The sequence below is a fragment of the Sceloporus occidentalis genome, unplaced genomic scaffold, assembly GCF_023333645.1.
Source record: "Sceloporus occidentalis isolate IW3139 unplaced genomic scaffold, rSceOcc1.0.p SCAF_7, whole genome shotgun sequence".
Classification (NCBI taxonomy): Eukaryota; Metazoa; Chordata; class Lepidosauria; order Squamata; family Phrynosomatidae; genus Sceloporus; species Sceloporus occidentalis.
The window spans coordinates 56,827,628-56,843,308 of NW_028316987.1; the positions used below are offsets into that span (position 1 = coordinate 56,827,628).

At 44.0% G+C, this 15,681-nt stretch overlaps 2 protein-coding genes across 2 annotated transcripts; both read left to right on the forward strand.

Moving 5' to 3' along the window:
• The first annotated feature begins 247 nt into the window (after window positions 1-247).
• On the forward strand, window positions 248-3,230 carry LOC149309780 (homeobox protein Hox-A7-like). The gene is made up of 2 exons (XM_089531343.1): window positions 248-748; window positions 2,234-3,230. The coding sequence occupies exons 1-2, from the start codon at window positions 367-369 to the stop codon at window positions 2,596-2,598; spliced, it is 747 nt and encodes a 248-aa protein (XP_089387469.1). The 5' UTR covers window positions 248-366; the 3' UTR covers window positions 2,599-3,230.
• Window positions 3,231-10,673: 7,443 nt separating this feature from the next.
• On the forward strand, window positions 10,674-13,679 carry LOC149309781 (homeobox protein Hox-A6-like). The gene is made up of 2 exons (XM_089533045.1): window positions 10,674-11,258; window positions 13,270-13,679. The coding sequence occupies exons 1-2, from the start codon at window positions 10,796-10,798 to the stop codon at window positions 13,527-13,529; spliced, it is 723 nt and encodes a 240-aa protein (XP_089389171.1). The 5' UTR covers window positions 10,674-10,795; the 3' UTR covers window positions 13,530-13,679.
• The last annotated feature ends 2,002 nt before the right edge of the window (window positions 13,680-15,681 follow it).

The following is a 15,681-nucleotide window of genomic DNA, read 5'->3' on the forward strand; positions in this document are numbered from 1 at the left end:
AGCCTCGCTGGGTGCATTTAATCCGAACCTCCTCCATCCATCCCTTGGAGGCAGCAGCCGCTTGAACCGGGCAAAGCCTGCTTCGCCTTTCCCTCTCCCTCTCCCTCTCCCTGGCATCGGTGTGCTCCTCTTCCCCGTCCATGATAGGACCTTCTGAGCTCCCCCTGGTCTCTGCCACCACCTGTGATGCAGGAGGAGATTGGAGGACGGGGTCATATGACGCGGTCACGTGGTGGAGGCAGCTTCTTTTTCCAAAAAAGAAAATGGGGTTTGGTGTAAATCTGGGGGTGTAATGTTATCATATATCACGCTACCTCGTAAAACCGACACCGAAGCCTACCGGACAACAAATCACCGGTCAAAATTATGAGCTCTTCGTATTATGTGAACGCTCTTTTTAGCAAATATACGACGGGGGCTGCTTCCCTCTTCCAAAATGCGGAGCCGACGTCTTGCTCCTTCGCGCCAGGCTCCCAGCGAAGCGGATACGGACCCGGGGCCGGCGCCTTCGCCTCCTCTATGCCCGCCTTGTACAATGTGAACAGTAGCCTCTACCAGAACCCTTTCTCCTCGGGGTACAGCCTGGGCTCGGACGCCTACAACCTCCACTGCTCCTCTTTTGACCAGAACATCCCCGTCCTCTGCAACGACTTAACCAAAGCCAGCTGCGAGAAAGGCGAGGAGGGCAACCTGCACAGCAGCCAGGCGGAGAGCAGCTTCCGCATCTACCCCTGGATGAGATCTTCAGGTATGAGGAAGCCGATTTGGAGACCGGTTTGGGGATGGAAGGAGGGGGGGGAAAGAGAGAGAGAGAGAGAGAGAGAGAGAGAGAAGGAAGGAGTGGTGGGGAAGAGAAGGACTGCAACTCCTGGCAGGCGGAGGATCAATGCGAAAGAGCAGCAGGCAAAGGTCCATGCAAGGAAGAAAAGAGGAAGAGAGAGAGAAATAAAGAGAGAGAGAGAGAGAGAGAGAGAGAGACTGGGAACGCGCCTGCCTCTCTTCTGTTTTTAATTAGAACCAAGGCGCCATTGCCTGCAGAGCCCGTGGCATTGTATGTAAATGAGCCCCATAAAACTTTTTATTGCCCAATTAATGGGTTCTAGCCTCGTAAATTTATTTAACTCCACTTTTGTTAGGGAACGGGTGCCTTTGGGATGGATTTCTTCTCCCCCCCTTAATTTTTAATCTTCCCTCCTCTATGGAAGGAACGGTGGGAGAAGGTGCCCCGGAGAAGGGTGCTCACCCCCCCTCAAAAAAATGACATCTCCTCCACATAGCTCTGGATGGGAGGGATGGGAGAGATACATTGGGAAGGGAGGAAGGGAGAAGGAGAAAAGAGAAGCAGAGGGGATTTGGAGCTGTCTGAGACGACCTCGGATCTACTATTCAGGGACTGAGGAAAAATGTGTGACATTCTTTCATTTTTATGTCATTAAAGAAAAAGATCTTTGTCCAGAAGGCTGTAGTCCGGTAGAGAAAGAAAGAGTTCTCCGGTGAAGCCAAAGCTGTGTTTTCTGTATTGGCTAGAATAGATGTAAACATGGTGTTTTAACTGAGAGGAACTAGAGCCCTGAGTACCCATCCTCCTCTTCCATGAGGATCTGGAATGTGAAACAGGACCCTATAGAAGCCCTCTCCATTACTTTCCCTTCTTCCTTAGGTATTATTATTACTATTACTATTACTATTATTATTATTATTATTATTATTATTATTATTAGTAGTAGTAGTAGTAGTATGGGTTGTAACAGAATGTCCTGCCTCCTCTTTCTTTCTTTCTTTTTGTTTTTGTTTGGGGGCACTTCAGCCAAGCTAAGGCTATAATCCTAAACACACTGAGCATAATGAAACCTGTCTTACTTTCAAGGTGACTCCAAGTCTTCTACCTGAAACTACATCCCACTGAATTGAATGAGCTGAGAAGCATAGAGCTGTACTGGAGAGGGGCATTTGCAACCCACTGCATGCTATCCTGGGTGTCATTTTTTTAACTCAGTGGGACTTACTCTTCAGGAGACCTCTAAAAGGGTGTAAATAAACCCTGTGAGGAGAGCTAAGGGGTTATATCTTTTTAAAAAATGCCTTGGTGGTGAGGGTGGGATGCAGCGGATGGGAAGTGCGGCAGGTTTTGTTTGCAAATTCCAAGCATTGCTCAGCTAGAGGTTTCATTTCCTGGTTCTTGAACTGCGGTTATACATCTCTCTGTCTCTCTCCTTTTTCTCACACCATCCAGGTCCGGATCGGAAGCGAGGCCGCCAGACTTACACTCGTTACCAAACCCTGGAGCTGGAGAAAGAGTTCCACTTCAACCGCTACCTGACCCGCCGGCGGCGGATAGAGATTGCTCACGCTCTCTGCTTGACAGAGAGGCAGATCAAAATCTGGTTCCAGAACCGACGCATGAAGTGGAAGAAGGAGCATAAAGAAGAAAACCCCAATGGTGGTGGAGGTGGCGGAGGTGAAGGTGGTGGTGGTGGCACTACTACTGTCGCCCCCTCCGCCCCCAACGACAGCACATCCATAGCAGCCGCAGCCTCTGTGGAGAAAGCAGAGGAGGAGGAAGAAGAAGAGGAAGAAGAGGAGGAGGAAGTGGAATAACCCTTTGGGGTGCCCACTCCTTGGAGCAGGCTCCCTGTTCTTCTGTATGCACGTGACAGTTGTAAAAAATCCCTCTCTCTCTCCCTAAAAAATATACCATGAAAAATACAAGAGACCCTTATAATGACCACATAAGGAGGAGGGATGGGGGGGGGGATAAGATTGAGAGTGAGAGTGAGTTCCCTTTCTCTTGCCTCAGAACCATCCTAGAACACCATGCTCTGTGGAAACTAGAAGTAAGTTCTCCACAGACCCTACTATGCTGCCCCGCCTTTTGGCTTTGGCCGCCCAAACCTGTTGTAATATTTTTTGTGACTAGATAGCTAGATAAGATTTTACTGGCATTTGTGACAGGAGAAAACATACATATATATGTATATATATGTGCATGTATACACACACACATATACATGCATACATGCTCATATATATATGAGAGATGTCCTTACTTGCACACAAAAGGTGTGGGGGAATGAAGTCCCACATAAGTTACCTTCTCTAGATATACTACCTGACTATATATTGGTCCCAATCAATCCCGAAGGGATAAGTGCATTAGGTTCAGACTCAAACTACCTAATTGACGCTGTACTTCCAGCTCCTACTGTGTTTTTGTTTGTTTGTGTGTTCATTCAAATAACCTGGAAAAGGGTGGGAGGGAGGGGGGAGAAATCCTTAAGAAAAAGAGCTACAAAGTGAATAAACCACTACTCTCGATACCAGTGTTTCCTACTACCTATTTTCAAGACTACCTATTCTCCAGCTTCACCTACCTATCTCCCAAACGATACTGTATTTTGTTAATGAGGGGGGGAAGGGGGGAAGACGATGATATTGATGTGATTTGTTCGTAGGACTGAAAGCCTAGAGAAGGAGGCATCAAAGGGAAAATGCCAGGCCTCCTTAGCTCTGATATAATATTTCACGTGGAGTATTGCTAAGTATAATTTAAAGGTTTCTTTTTTAAAATAAAAATAAAATAATATATTTATTCCAGGCTAAGCGGAAAACCCATATGCTGCAATGTAAGCGTTCTTCACACAAGTCTTGGCTAGTCCGAATCGGGTGATTGTACAAAGCGACCTCATCTCTTTTTGTATTGAGGTTCCTGATGGTCTGCTGATGTTTCATTTTAATTGTTTTTTAAAATAAAAAAATATTCATGATTGTGTCTGATGCAAATGTAAGCAACAACAGGAGGAACGAAGAAGAGAATTTAAGGAAGCGGTCATCAACTTGGTGCCCTCCCATCTTTTCCTTCTTCCTACTGTTCCCAAAATAAACTAGGTATTAAAACACCACTAAGGTTAACTACATTTTACACATTAGAACGAAACTTGGGCCTCTTGTTGTCCTGCAACTCGTTTTTTTTAAATAACAAACCATTTTCCTAATCTGATCCAGATTAGGCTCTACCACCCAGTTTTGCAAATCCATGCTATAAATAAATTTGTTAGTCTTTTAAGGTGCCACAAGAGTCTTTCGTTGTTTGTACTCAACTTTGCAGCATGATGCAATGGGTCCGTTTTATGTTTTGGTTTTTTTTGTTTCTTAAGAGATACACCTCTGTAGAAATCAATTCCACCTCGACACTTTGGACTAAGCTTTATTCATAAACTGTACATTACAACCCGCTGTGTTCATTGTGAACATTGAGGTATTTCATGTGGAAATTAGGGTGCAGCCGCCGGGCGGGAAAAGGAGTTCGGGAATTCTCTATGGAGGTTCTTTTCCATGTATGGCTCCCCTTCAATGTGTTTTATGTTATACAGAAATAAAAGGAAAAAAATGCTTGTTGACAATGGATCTTCTTTCTCTTTGTGTGTGTATGTGTTACACTTACACAACCATGCACAACTTCTGAGCAAAATAAATAAGGACCCCCCCCCCCCCAACAGCCACCAAAGATATTCCTTAATTTTGCTGCCACTGATATTTGGAAAGGAAGGCCTGTTTTGCCAAGATAATTCGCTGAGAAGATTAAGGAGAGGAGCTTTTAAATGAGACCAGTGAATATATGCGGACAAAAAAGAAAAAAAATCAGCCCTTTCCAAAGGGAAAGGCTTCTCCATGGAGTAATAAAGCAAAAGGTGTGTGATTTTGCTGAATTTAAGTAGTCTCTTTGGTTAGAAATGAGACCCGCACTTAATTCCCCAGTAAATCCAAATTTTGTTCTAAGAGATTTACTTGAGGGCGGATAGGACTGCAGTCTTGGAAAGGGACGAAATGAGATGCTGGTTTTGGTTTTAGCAGCCCTTTGCAAGGCTTTCTCGGAAATCCGCATTTAGGGCATTTAGGAGGCAGAATGAGAGAGGCCCAATATTACATTTGTCGGATTAAATTCCCTACATTCCCGAATAGAGGTGGGTTAAGGCACACAGTATAGGCCGCATTGGCTGAATAAGAATAATAAAAGATGTAACACGTACACAAACCACACACAAACCACAACCCCGGGAATGCTTCCAAAATCTTTCCCAACGAAGATTTTCTTATTTTTCAACCAAGATGGGAGGAAGGGTGGGATAAACCACACTAGAACTGGTTGGTTTCAGGATGAAATTGTAATGACCAGTGTGTAAAGATTAACATAGGTAGTGATGGGGATGTAAGGGCAGGTTTCTTTTGCTCTGTGGATAAATATCTCGGTTTACTACGAGGTGGAGAGAGAGAGAGAGGCAGGCAGACAGAGAAAGCACAGTCCAAACTGTGGGTCCTTTAAAAAAAAAGCATCTAGGGTAAAATGGCGCCTCTCTAAGTCCTGCCTCTTTCTTAGTGATGAGGAAAGAGGGCCATAAATCCGTTGTTGTTTATGAAAATTTACAACTTTGCAATACAACTTTATGAGTGGTTCCCGTTCTCCATTGGTTGCCGGTGGTCATGTGGATGGTAACCGTGAACATGAACTTTTTTATAATTTCCCTGGCGAGAATAGAGCTGCATTCTTTTGCTCAGCTCCGTCCTGCTTCGGATCTCTCTGGCTTTTCAGTCCTCTTCTCCAACCCCCCCAACCCAACCCACCCCCTACAGCCAGTCAGCCAGCCAGCCACCCCCCTGGCTTTCATTTGTCCTTTGTACGTCAATAGGGAGCAGAAGACGGGCATGGAGGTTCAGTCCAGGCGGCCTCCCAGGACACAGGTCTTGGATGGCAGTCTCCAGTCCCTCCGCCGCCGCCGCCGGAAGGTGTGGCATATTGGATTCAAAGCACTGGAGTGGCAGATTTTCAACTCGCAACCTGGCTAATTTCCTGCTTCTTCTGGCACCAAAAGGAGGGCGATTCGTCTCCGGCTGCAGCCAAAGCGACAGCTGTCAAAGGAAGCAAGGGGTTCGTCCGAGCCAGGACCTGGAGGTGAGAAAAGCAGAGGAGACCAGTATGAATGAACAGGCGAACCTTGGCATAGGAAACAGGCTGGGATATAACAACCCTCTCTCTGGATGCAAGACATATGTACATACATGCATATGAATGTGTGCTTATGTGTGTATGTATGTGTGTGTATGTATATATATATATATATATATATATATATATATATATAGACACACACACATATGTATGCATGTGTGTGTGTAGAGTAGAATGGTTTCGATAGTCTACAGCTAATATAGATCCATCCATCCATCTATATATATGTGTGTGTGCGCGCATATATATATATATATATGTAGAATGGTATTTTGGGGCTAATCAATATTCTGCAGCTAATATAGATCCATCCATCCCTCCATCCATATCAGTATATACGTATGTGTATATATGGATGGATGGATAGATAGACTGACTTGACTAGATAGATAGACAGATATACTCGTAAGCATATACACATATGTATGTATGTGTATGTATTAGTTGTAGAATATCCATCAGCCCCCAAATCCCATTACACCAGGGGAAACCTTAGCTTGCCGGACTTTGCCGCTTGCCTAATAAAACAGAGGAAACCTTCTAATGAGTTTATAGCTATCTCATCTTAACCCTGGTTTAAACTGTATTTGATTGACAATAGCTGGCATGTTTAGGACGAGGTGGATTTTTAATTTTTTAAAAAAGAAACCTTCGAATTAAATGCTGCCTTCTTAGAATCACAGAATTTGAATGCTTATAATGTGCGTACTATTTGTTTCGTCGTAGGTGTTAATTTGTAATGGATTTTTACTTAAAAGATCTTTATTTTATTTTATTTTTTAAATTGTCTATTAAGGTGATGGATGTAAAGAACTGGACAGCACATCGCCGTGTGTGTGTGTGTGTGTGTGTGTGTGTGTGTGTGTGTGTGTTTTAAAGATTTCAGGGAATGATTGATTCCCATAACATCAGTTTGTGTCTCGGATTGGTTAATCTTCACAAATGTGCGTGGTATAATTGTGTCACTGATGCTACTTAATGACTGGGTAATATTATGGCCTTTTAAAAATCTGGAATTGAGCTTTATTCATTAATGATGTTGAAGGCTGAACTGCATTAAGAGCTTGTTCCTACAAAATATGGCTTCTTTTTTTCCCTCCAGAGGGGAGAAATAGATTAATGAATTAACAACATGTGCTTTTAAAAATTTTAAAAAGAAATGTGGATGAATTGTAAAGGATATTTTCGTTAACAGTCGTTTCGTGTGATCCATCCATTTTGTGCAGCTACTTTTTTTGCAAATGGTTTCCTAGGACGAAAAGGTCTGGGCGCTACCTTAAATTATTCCCATATATATTATTCCCATCCTGTTTTGTTAAGATGCGATGTGATTGCTTTGGATGTCCATAAGCGATGGGGTTTCCCCCCTTTTCTCCTCCGTGCTGATAAAGAATTGTGTGTGCATTGCATTGCAGTATCTGCTTGACTGCAACTGCAGTGAATGTCGGGTTATTTATGGCCAATCGAGACGGGGCTCAGTGCTGCCACTCTGTGGTCGGCGGTGGTACTGTGCCCAGAGAGGGTCAGCCGCCGGTAGAAATAAATAAATACAACCCCGCGGGTGGTTTACCACTGAAAAAAACCCTACAACAACAGCAACAGTAACAAAATAAAGCTGGTTTTAATTGGCCTTCCTATAACCCTTTCCGATGGTGTCAAGATTTAAAAGTTATGTGGGGGAGACATGGGGGGGGATGAGGAAGAGCCATTTCTCTTCGAACCAATATTTTATATGGAATTGAATGCAAAGTCGGGCAGCTGGAAGACCCTCGGCTCCTTAATATACTTTCACTCTAAACAATGGATCGGGAAGACTTGTTTGGATTAGCGGCGGCTGGAGAAACGTGGTTGTCTGTTATCCCTCTGAACACGAGTAGGATTTGCAAGTGGGTTTATACCTTCGGAGAAGGGAGCTTTTTAAGCTTAAGAGGGGAGCTGCCCTCCGCACCTGTCTTCTAACTTTGTTTGCCTTATGGATTCGGATGAGTTTGATTTATGGATTTGGATGAAGGAAAGCCAAGGGTTAGTTTGGGGGAAGTGAGGGGGAAAGAAAAGCAATGGGGCGGGTGGGTTGGAAATAGTGGTGATGGGGGACGCCTTCCTATTGTTAAAGTGGTAGCCATACATTTTGGATCCGTAGATGCTGGTATTTGGGTAGAATTCGGGAGCTATTCCATGGTTTGCTTTGAAATGGGACCTTGCTTCAGAGTAAGACACGTGTCTAAGGGAGTTGGTCTGGATTCATTTAGAAGGATGAAGTCTTGGGGGAAGTTTCTGTTGAGCAGATGGGCTCAAACTAGCAACAAACAAAAACTACCCAGGTTTACTGTAAATAGACCTTCATAGGTATTATTTTTAAAAGGTTTTTATGCTGCATTTGGAAAAGTCGGAAGGGTTTCGTCCAGCGCTTGTGGTGTTTTCCTCACTATGTATTCGGATTTCATTCCTGTTTCTCAGTTACAACTTTTAAAATAGGTCGAACAGAGATGTTTTTCTTCCTTCTAGGTTTATATTGACAGGCGCTTTTCTACCGTGTCAGGGTTTGCTAGCATTTATATATGATGGTTAGAGAGTGTAATCTGACTGCCTAAAACGAATTTCGTGGCTAGCCAAACTATGAAAGTGCTGGCAATGGGATTGGAAAAAAGTTACCTCTAACTTCAACCTTAAGGACTTTCCTCCCTTTTAGGTTTCAATACCGGCTGGTGGTGTTTATCATTGGTAGCTTTTAAAACTTTCCCTTGCACTTTGGTCTTCAGACATCTCAGGAAAGTGTTTTATTTTTTTGCTTTCAGGAATGGTTCCTCTCCTATTTTTTTGCATCTATATCCCTCGCCGCCCAATACTCTCAATTGCCTTTATAGGTAACCTTTTGAAGGGAGAGATTGGCGGATCCCTTTACAGTAGAAGGGATCATTGTTGGAGGCAATCGAGAGCTCCGTGTGAAAGAGACACAAACAATGCCCACAATTAGAAAATTGGGGAGGAGAGGGAGAGAGAAGAAAGACTCGCGGATGTTTTAACCGGCTGCTGTTTTATAGATACCGCAATCACACTCCGGAAATGAAACATGCCAGTTTACAAGAGGCACAAACCTGGCAGCTTTTCAGGCCTATGCAGAGCCATTATTATTAAAGCTCCCATTCATAAAGACATAAAACAGAGAGCTTTCAAAGGCCTCAGGCCCTGGAGGGAAGTGTGAAAAGTTGCCTGAACAATTGGCAGAAAGAAAGGCCGAGACTCAATCCTGTGCACATTTAGTTGGGAGTAAGACCCAATTCACTCTGAACACACACAGACTGTTAAAAGATTTTGGATCTTTCTGGCTTCTTCTTAGTACTTTTCTCACTTCAGCCCTACATCTAGAATCCTATTCTCTCTGCATTATGAAATTATTTCCCGTTGGGAAACAAACAAAGACCCCTACCCTGTCTGAGGATGAAGGCAACAATAGCCATCCTATAATGATGAAAAGTGCTTAAATAACTGCTCCCTCTTTATGAATGGTTGGTAAAAGCTTTGATTTGAGGGTTTTCACCGAATTCAGGCACCAGAAGTGTACATGTCTTACTGTTGAGAATAGAAATTAACAGACATATGGCAGGTTTTTATTTTCCTGGGACAATTTGGTCTCTTTGAAGCAGCTGAGAAGTGCCTTCATCTTATTGGGATTCCTTGGAAGTACATTCTTCCCCAATAAAGGAGCAGAGGTAATACCAAGCGCCACTTCCTGTCTGGTTCCTGATCTATCGATTATACAATCTAGTTCAACCTTAGGCTATGCCCCAGAGGGGACAAACTTAGCCCTGGACGGGTTTTTAAAAGGAAACAAACATATCCAGAGTTCGGTTCCCGATTTTGCTTGACCCAGGAAAATAAGCTCGGTTCGCTCATTACACTGTGATGGGAATCCTTTTCCAGATTTCTCATAGGACTCTTGTATACCTTTCCCTTGAATCAGGCCTGGCGAGGCAATGGATGCGCTGGAGAGAGGGCAGTTGAAAGAGTTGCTATTGTTTTGTTTTTTAAAATCCGCACTCAGAATAGATCCTACGGGTCTGAATTTTTTAAAAAAGGTCCCTATTTAAAAAAAAAGCAACAATAACGGCTCAACAGCTAAAGAGACCAAATCCTATGGTGTGTGTAGGTACGGGGAGGTGAAGGGCTGGGGTCGGGTGGAATGAGGGCTGGGGAAGCTGGGGGTTTGGTAGCTGGTGGACCACTTTAGGAAGGGATTTCTGGGGTTGCCTTCCAGGTGCGACCTCCTCTCGGGGTGCCTCAGTCCTCTATGACCAGTGGTCCTCCCTTGATTTATTGACATATTTCCATGTGCATAGCAACAGCTCCCCCTTCCTTCCTGCACACACACACACACACACACACACACACACACACACACCCCACAGACTAATTCTTCTCAAGGAATGGCCCTATTCCGATCTGTGCCCCCCTTCCCCGGCCCTTCCCTTTGGCCACAGTGGAAGGTGGCTATGGGGAACGAGATGCCCATCCATCTGCCGGGCGGCGGAGACGGCGACTGAGGCGGGGAGACGGCGGCGGCTGGAGGGGGGGGTGTTGTTTGTAACTTTGCTGCCTCGGTGGCGGTGGGTCCCAGGGGAGAAGGCCCTCCGCCGCTCTCCCATTGGCCGCCCGGCCGTCAGCTGGTGCTATTTGCTGCTGTCGCTTTTGGCGCTCGGCCATCCAGAAACAAACCACTTGGATGACTACTAATAGTTATAGCCAGATGTACTAATACACAACAAATCAGGGTCCGGGACCTGGGGAGCTTCAATGAGTTCCTATTTTGTGAATCCCACTTTCCCGGGGAACTTGCCCAATGGGCAAGAGTCTTCTTTCCTGGGGCAGCTCCCCCTCTACCCAGGGGGCTACGAGGCAGCTCTGAGGCACTTCCCGGGCTCCTATGGGGCCAGCAGCTTGCCGGACAAGACCTACTCCTCACCTTGCTTCTACCAACAGTCCACCAACACGGTCATCGCCTGCAACCGGGCTTCCTATGACTATGGCGCCTCTTGCTTCTATGCAGAGAAGGACCTGGGTGGGGGAGCCTCTTCGCCCTCCGGGGCAACCAAGCCAAGGGGCAACCACTTTGGGGACTACCTGCCCTGCTTTGCCAGCTCTGACCCGCAGTACAAGCCCGAGAGCGGGGCGGCCAAAGCCCTAAGCGAGGAAGGCAGCGACCGGAAGTACTCCAGCCCTGTTTATCCCTGGATGCAAAGGATGAACTCGTGTGCTGGTAAGCCATTGGGATGCTACCAAGGGGGTGGGGTGGGTGGGGGTGGGGATGGGGTGAGGGGGGGTGATAGGCTGGGTGGGGGTGAGGGGGGTCTTTGTGTGGGATGATGGAAGTGGGACTGGTGGGGGGGGAAGAAGAGAGAGCTTTATTCTTATTTTATTCTCATTTTTATTTTTATTGGAATGTAAACAAATGATACTTGCAAGTAGGTAACCTGAGACTTGTTTCTCAGGCTGGGTTTTAGCCTCACATTTTGGGAGCTTTCCTGAAGAAGAACATGGTTTTTTGTGGGTTTGTTGGGCTATGTGGCCATGTTCTAGAAGAGTTAATTCCTGACGTTTTGCCAGCATCTACTGGCGAAACGTCAGGAATAAACTCTTCTAGAACATGGCCACATAGCCCAACAAACCCACACACCCACACATCCCCACACACAAACACACAAACCTATGGATGCCTGCCATGAAAGCTTTGGACTTCACAAGAATGACATGGTTTTGGGGAAACCATTCAGGGGTAGCTGTGTGGGCCATTTAGCAAATGCAAAACAAAACAAAACAAAAAACCCACCAAACAGTGATACCTTTATTGGCCAACCAAATTGCACAATATATACCTTGCAAGCTTGGTCGCGTGGCTTTGGGTTGCTGTTGCTGTGTGTGTTATAAAAAATTGCCTCTTAGCAGGTAAAGGTTGCAGTTCCTAAGAAAGTAAGCAAGTTCCAGGAACTTAAATAATAAGTTACTTCCAAGTGAAAATTTATTTTTAGCAGTGGATGTTTTAAAAATGCACAGCAACAACAAATGCACAAATAGATTCCTCCTTCCATGAGACTCAAAGACTGATGTAAAGGAATATAGCCTCTGCATCGACTACTCAGTGTGTTTGTGAGACAGAGACTCTCTCTCTCTCTCTCCCCCTCCCTTCACTCACTCATTAGTGTGTAAGTATTAGCTATTGAATGCACGTTTTCCAGTAATATGTGCGCAGACACAAATCATCTCCTAGGGACAGTAGGGACGGAAAGAGAGGAGACTTGATCAATGGCCAAGCTCCCATTGATTTCATTGCGCCAAAAATGTTATCCTTTGTCTTTCTTAAAGTGGACGTTTACAGTAGAGAAGGAAGCCGTCTAGTTTTAGCCTCCAGTAGCATTCACACCTCATTTTAATAAATAAATAAATAAATAAATAAATAAATAAATATAAACCCACTCCCTTCCATCAGGATGGACTTTAAACCCCCCCCCCTTTTTTTTTTATAGTCAGTGCAAGATTTAGGGATGAGCTCCATGTTTTAAGGATGCATTGCGAGGTTTTGAGTTTTTAAAAAAAATCCCTATGACTATATACTTAGATTTTAAGGCTGCGGGCCCCTCCAAACCAACAGCAGCAGCAACAAAAATCTACTTCCATGGAAACAGGTTTTAATGAAACCAAGGGAACCAGCAAATAAATATGCTTAGAATCTAATGTCAATTTTCTCAACTCAGATTCCCCATTATATCAGGGACACGATCCCAGCCAAAGTTAAGTTATTTCAAATCCCGCTTATTTTAAGCAATTTTAAGTAAAACAATATGTATGCCTGTTTTTTTTTCCTTCTGAAAAGCAATGGGGCTTCAGAGTGCTTAATTTTGTCCAGATCATGCCCAGTTATAATAGGTTTTTGTGGGTGCCACACAAAGAGGTGAAAAGTAGCACACATGGCCGTGTGTATGTGCCTGTTTGTGCAGAATGGGAAGTGTAGAACCGTGTAGAATTCAAGGTTTGAGCATGATAAGGGATCTGCCTAATTTAATATATGGTTCACAAGATTCTGCTACCAGATTATAATCTGATTATTATTGAGAAATATTTAATTCGGGAAATTAGGGCCACTGGACATTATATATCCTATGTAAGGAGGTGGGTGAACAAAGCAAACAGGTCTCCAAGCTGTTATCTGGGTTCTTTATATTAAGTATTAAGGCCTGCTCATACTGAGACCATATTGTCTTTGCTTTCCATAGGTACAATATATGGATCCCACGGGAGACGGGGCAGACAGACCTACACCAGATACCAAACCTTAGAATTAGAGAAGGAATTCCATTACAACCGATACTTAACCAGGAGGCGAAGGATTGAGATCGCAAACGCCCTCTGCCTTACTGAACGACAGATTAAGATCTGGTTCCAAAACAGGCGGATGAAGTGGAAAAAAGAAAGCAAATTGATCAATTCCACCCAGCCCGGCGAAGAAGAATCAGAGGAAAAGCCAGGGGAGTAAAAATAATGCTTAATAAAAGTCACCCACCTCTTTCTTTAGGAGTTTCCCACCCCTTTTCCTATGTCTCTCGGTTATATTCTTCCTTCCAGTAAAACCCTTTAGATTGCCATTATTATAATATTATTATTAGCCCAAGGGCTTTTAAATGCTTGATTAAAATATATGCCTATTTATCTCTCTCTGTGTATATATATATATATATATATATATATATATTTGCAGTTAACTGTGATTTTCTTTTGGTCCATAGAATTATTGACTGTAAAAGTGCTTGATGTACATAGTCGGGTCTTCTAAGTATAGGCTAGGATGTCTGAAGTCTAGATATTTTTAAACACAGAAATAAGGTCGATCTCCAACATCGATGTCTCTTTGAAAGCCCCCAGTTGGAAGGTACGGCTTCCAGATACACATAAAAGGCCAGTAACTTCAAAGGAAAACCTCCACCTCCTTTCTAGAATCCTCCAGCTTTCTTATTTATGTCTCTGCTGCTACGTCGGGATAGATGGGTGCTTATTGTTCACCTCCTTTTCATCCCAGACCAGATCCCATTTATTCCCAAATATTTCAGCTGATTTCGAGGGGACTTATTTAAATCAGTCGCCGTCATGGCAACTTTAAGGCACTAAAATGTTAAGGATTGGGGGTAGGGGGTATTTTAAATATATGATTTTAAATATATAATTAGGGACAAAATATAATTAGGGAGTGGGTTCTTCCCAACCCACCCCCAAATAAAAAAAAAGGGAAGGGGAAATTTCACCACGGAGATATAATCTTTATTTTGTTTGGCTGTTTAAAGAGAATTTAAAGAGAGGTTGACCATTTACTGGGTATATTGCAAAGTATTTGGAAACTGGAAGGAGGTATATTTCCAGGCAGGCACTGAGTAAGAGTCTAGATTTTGTTTTTTTACTTTTTACTGAGTTATAAAGGTTTTCTCTGTACATTGTTAAATTCTTAGCCAGCCACAATGCTTTTAAAAATCTGAGGTAGAAATGCAGCCATTAGTGTCGGTTGTGTGATAAAAAGGGACGGGAAGACCTCATGGTGTGTGCTTTACCCCCACCGTACAGTGCAAACCTATGTTCGTATACACATATGGGTGTCCGCTATGTATACGTACATGATGTATATGTATATATGGAAACATGGAAAAACCTTTTATTGATGCTATGAAAACTTGACCACTAGGGCGATGGCTCTGAGTGTTAATAAAAGCGAAAGAGTGACTATTCTCCTCGTCAAAAAAGATGATCGCCACCTCAAATCTGGGCAAACAAAAGGGTAGAGAAGATATCCTGGTGCCCCGCATAAAATGATAACTGGATTTAAAAAAACAAAACAAAACAAAACAAACTGACTAATACTGAAAATCTCAATGGGACAAGAATTTTGAAATCGGTACTGGTTTTAAATACTCGTCTGGTATTTTAAGCGTCTGGGAAAATAAATGCCACAGCAATTGTGCCTAGAATGGATGGGGTTTAATTCTCTCCACTGGTTTAAAGAATCATTAGCTTTCTCCCCCATCTCAAGAAACCTTCCCCCCATATATATATATATATATATATATATCTTATTTTTCCTTTCTGGTTTATTTTTAAAAGACAAAATAATAATAATAATTTTTATAAAGAGAAAAAAATCAGATTTTTTTTTCTTCCTCCTCTCCAACAATTGTTAAGAGTGACTATTTTCTTGCTGGTTTTCTGATGGGGAGCCTCGATAGCCCTTCACAATTGCTACCTACTTAATGGAACTGTGTGAGAGATGCCATAATTTTTGCCATAATGGGCTGTAACCTCGATTCGACCCCGGCGGCGGCGGCGGCGGCTCTCTTGCCGCAGCAGCATCCCTGGGTCGGGCGGCGTGCAGTAGTTCCCGATGGCCTCCAGAGGGTGGCGCTCGAGGCCGGCTGACACTCGGGAGCTGGGGCCGGGGGCGCGCGTGGTTGGGCGGGAACGCGCCTCCTCATCCCCCCCCTTTTCCCCCATCCCTCCTGCATCCACCCAGCTCCCCCCTCCCTCTCTTTCTAGTGCACGAGTTTACCTCTAGAGGTCATCAGGCAGGATTTACGACTGGACAACAAAAGCACGTGACACGAAGCCGTACCCCCATATTTGGGTGCCTACGTAGGAGGGAACCGAGT

Bases quoted from the DNA above. Each gene is read 5' to 3' on its own strand.
- LOC149309780 (XM_089531343.1), top strand. From the start codon at position 367: ATGAGCTCTTCGTATTATGTGAACGCTCTTTTTAGCAAATATACGACG. The intron at 749-2,233 runs GTATGAGGAAGC...CACACCATCCAG, and splicing joins CCCCTGGATGAGATCTTCAG to GTCCGGATCGGAAGCGAGGC.
- LOC149309781 (XM_089533045.1), top strand. From the start codon at position 10,796: ATGAGTTCCTATTTTGTGAATCCCACTTTCCCGGGGAACTTGCCCAAT. The intron at 11,259-13,269 runs GTAAGCCATTGG...TGCTTTCCATAG, and splicing joins AAGGATGAACTCGTGTGCTG to GTACAATATATGGATCCCAC.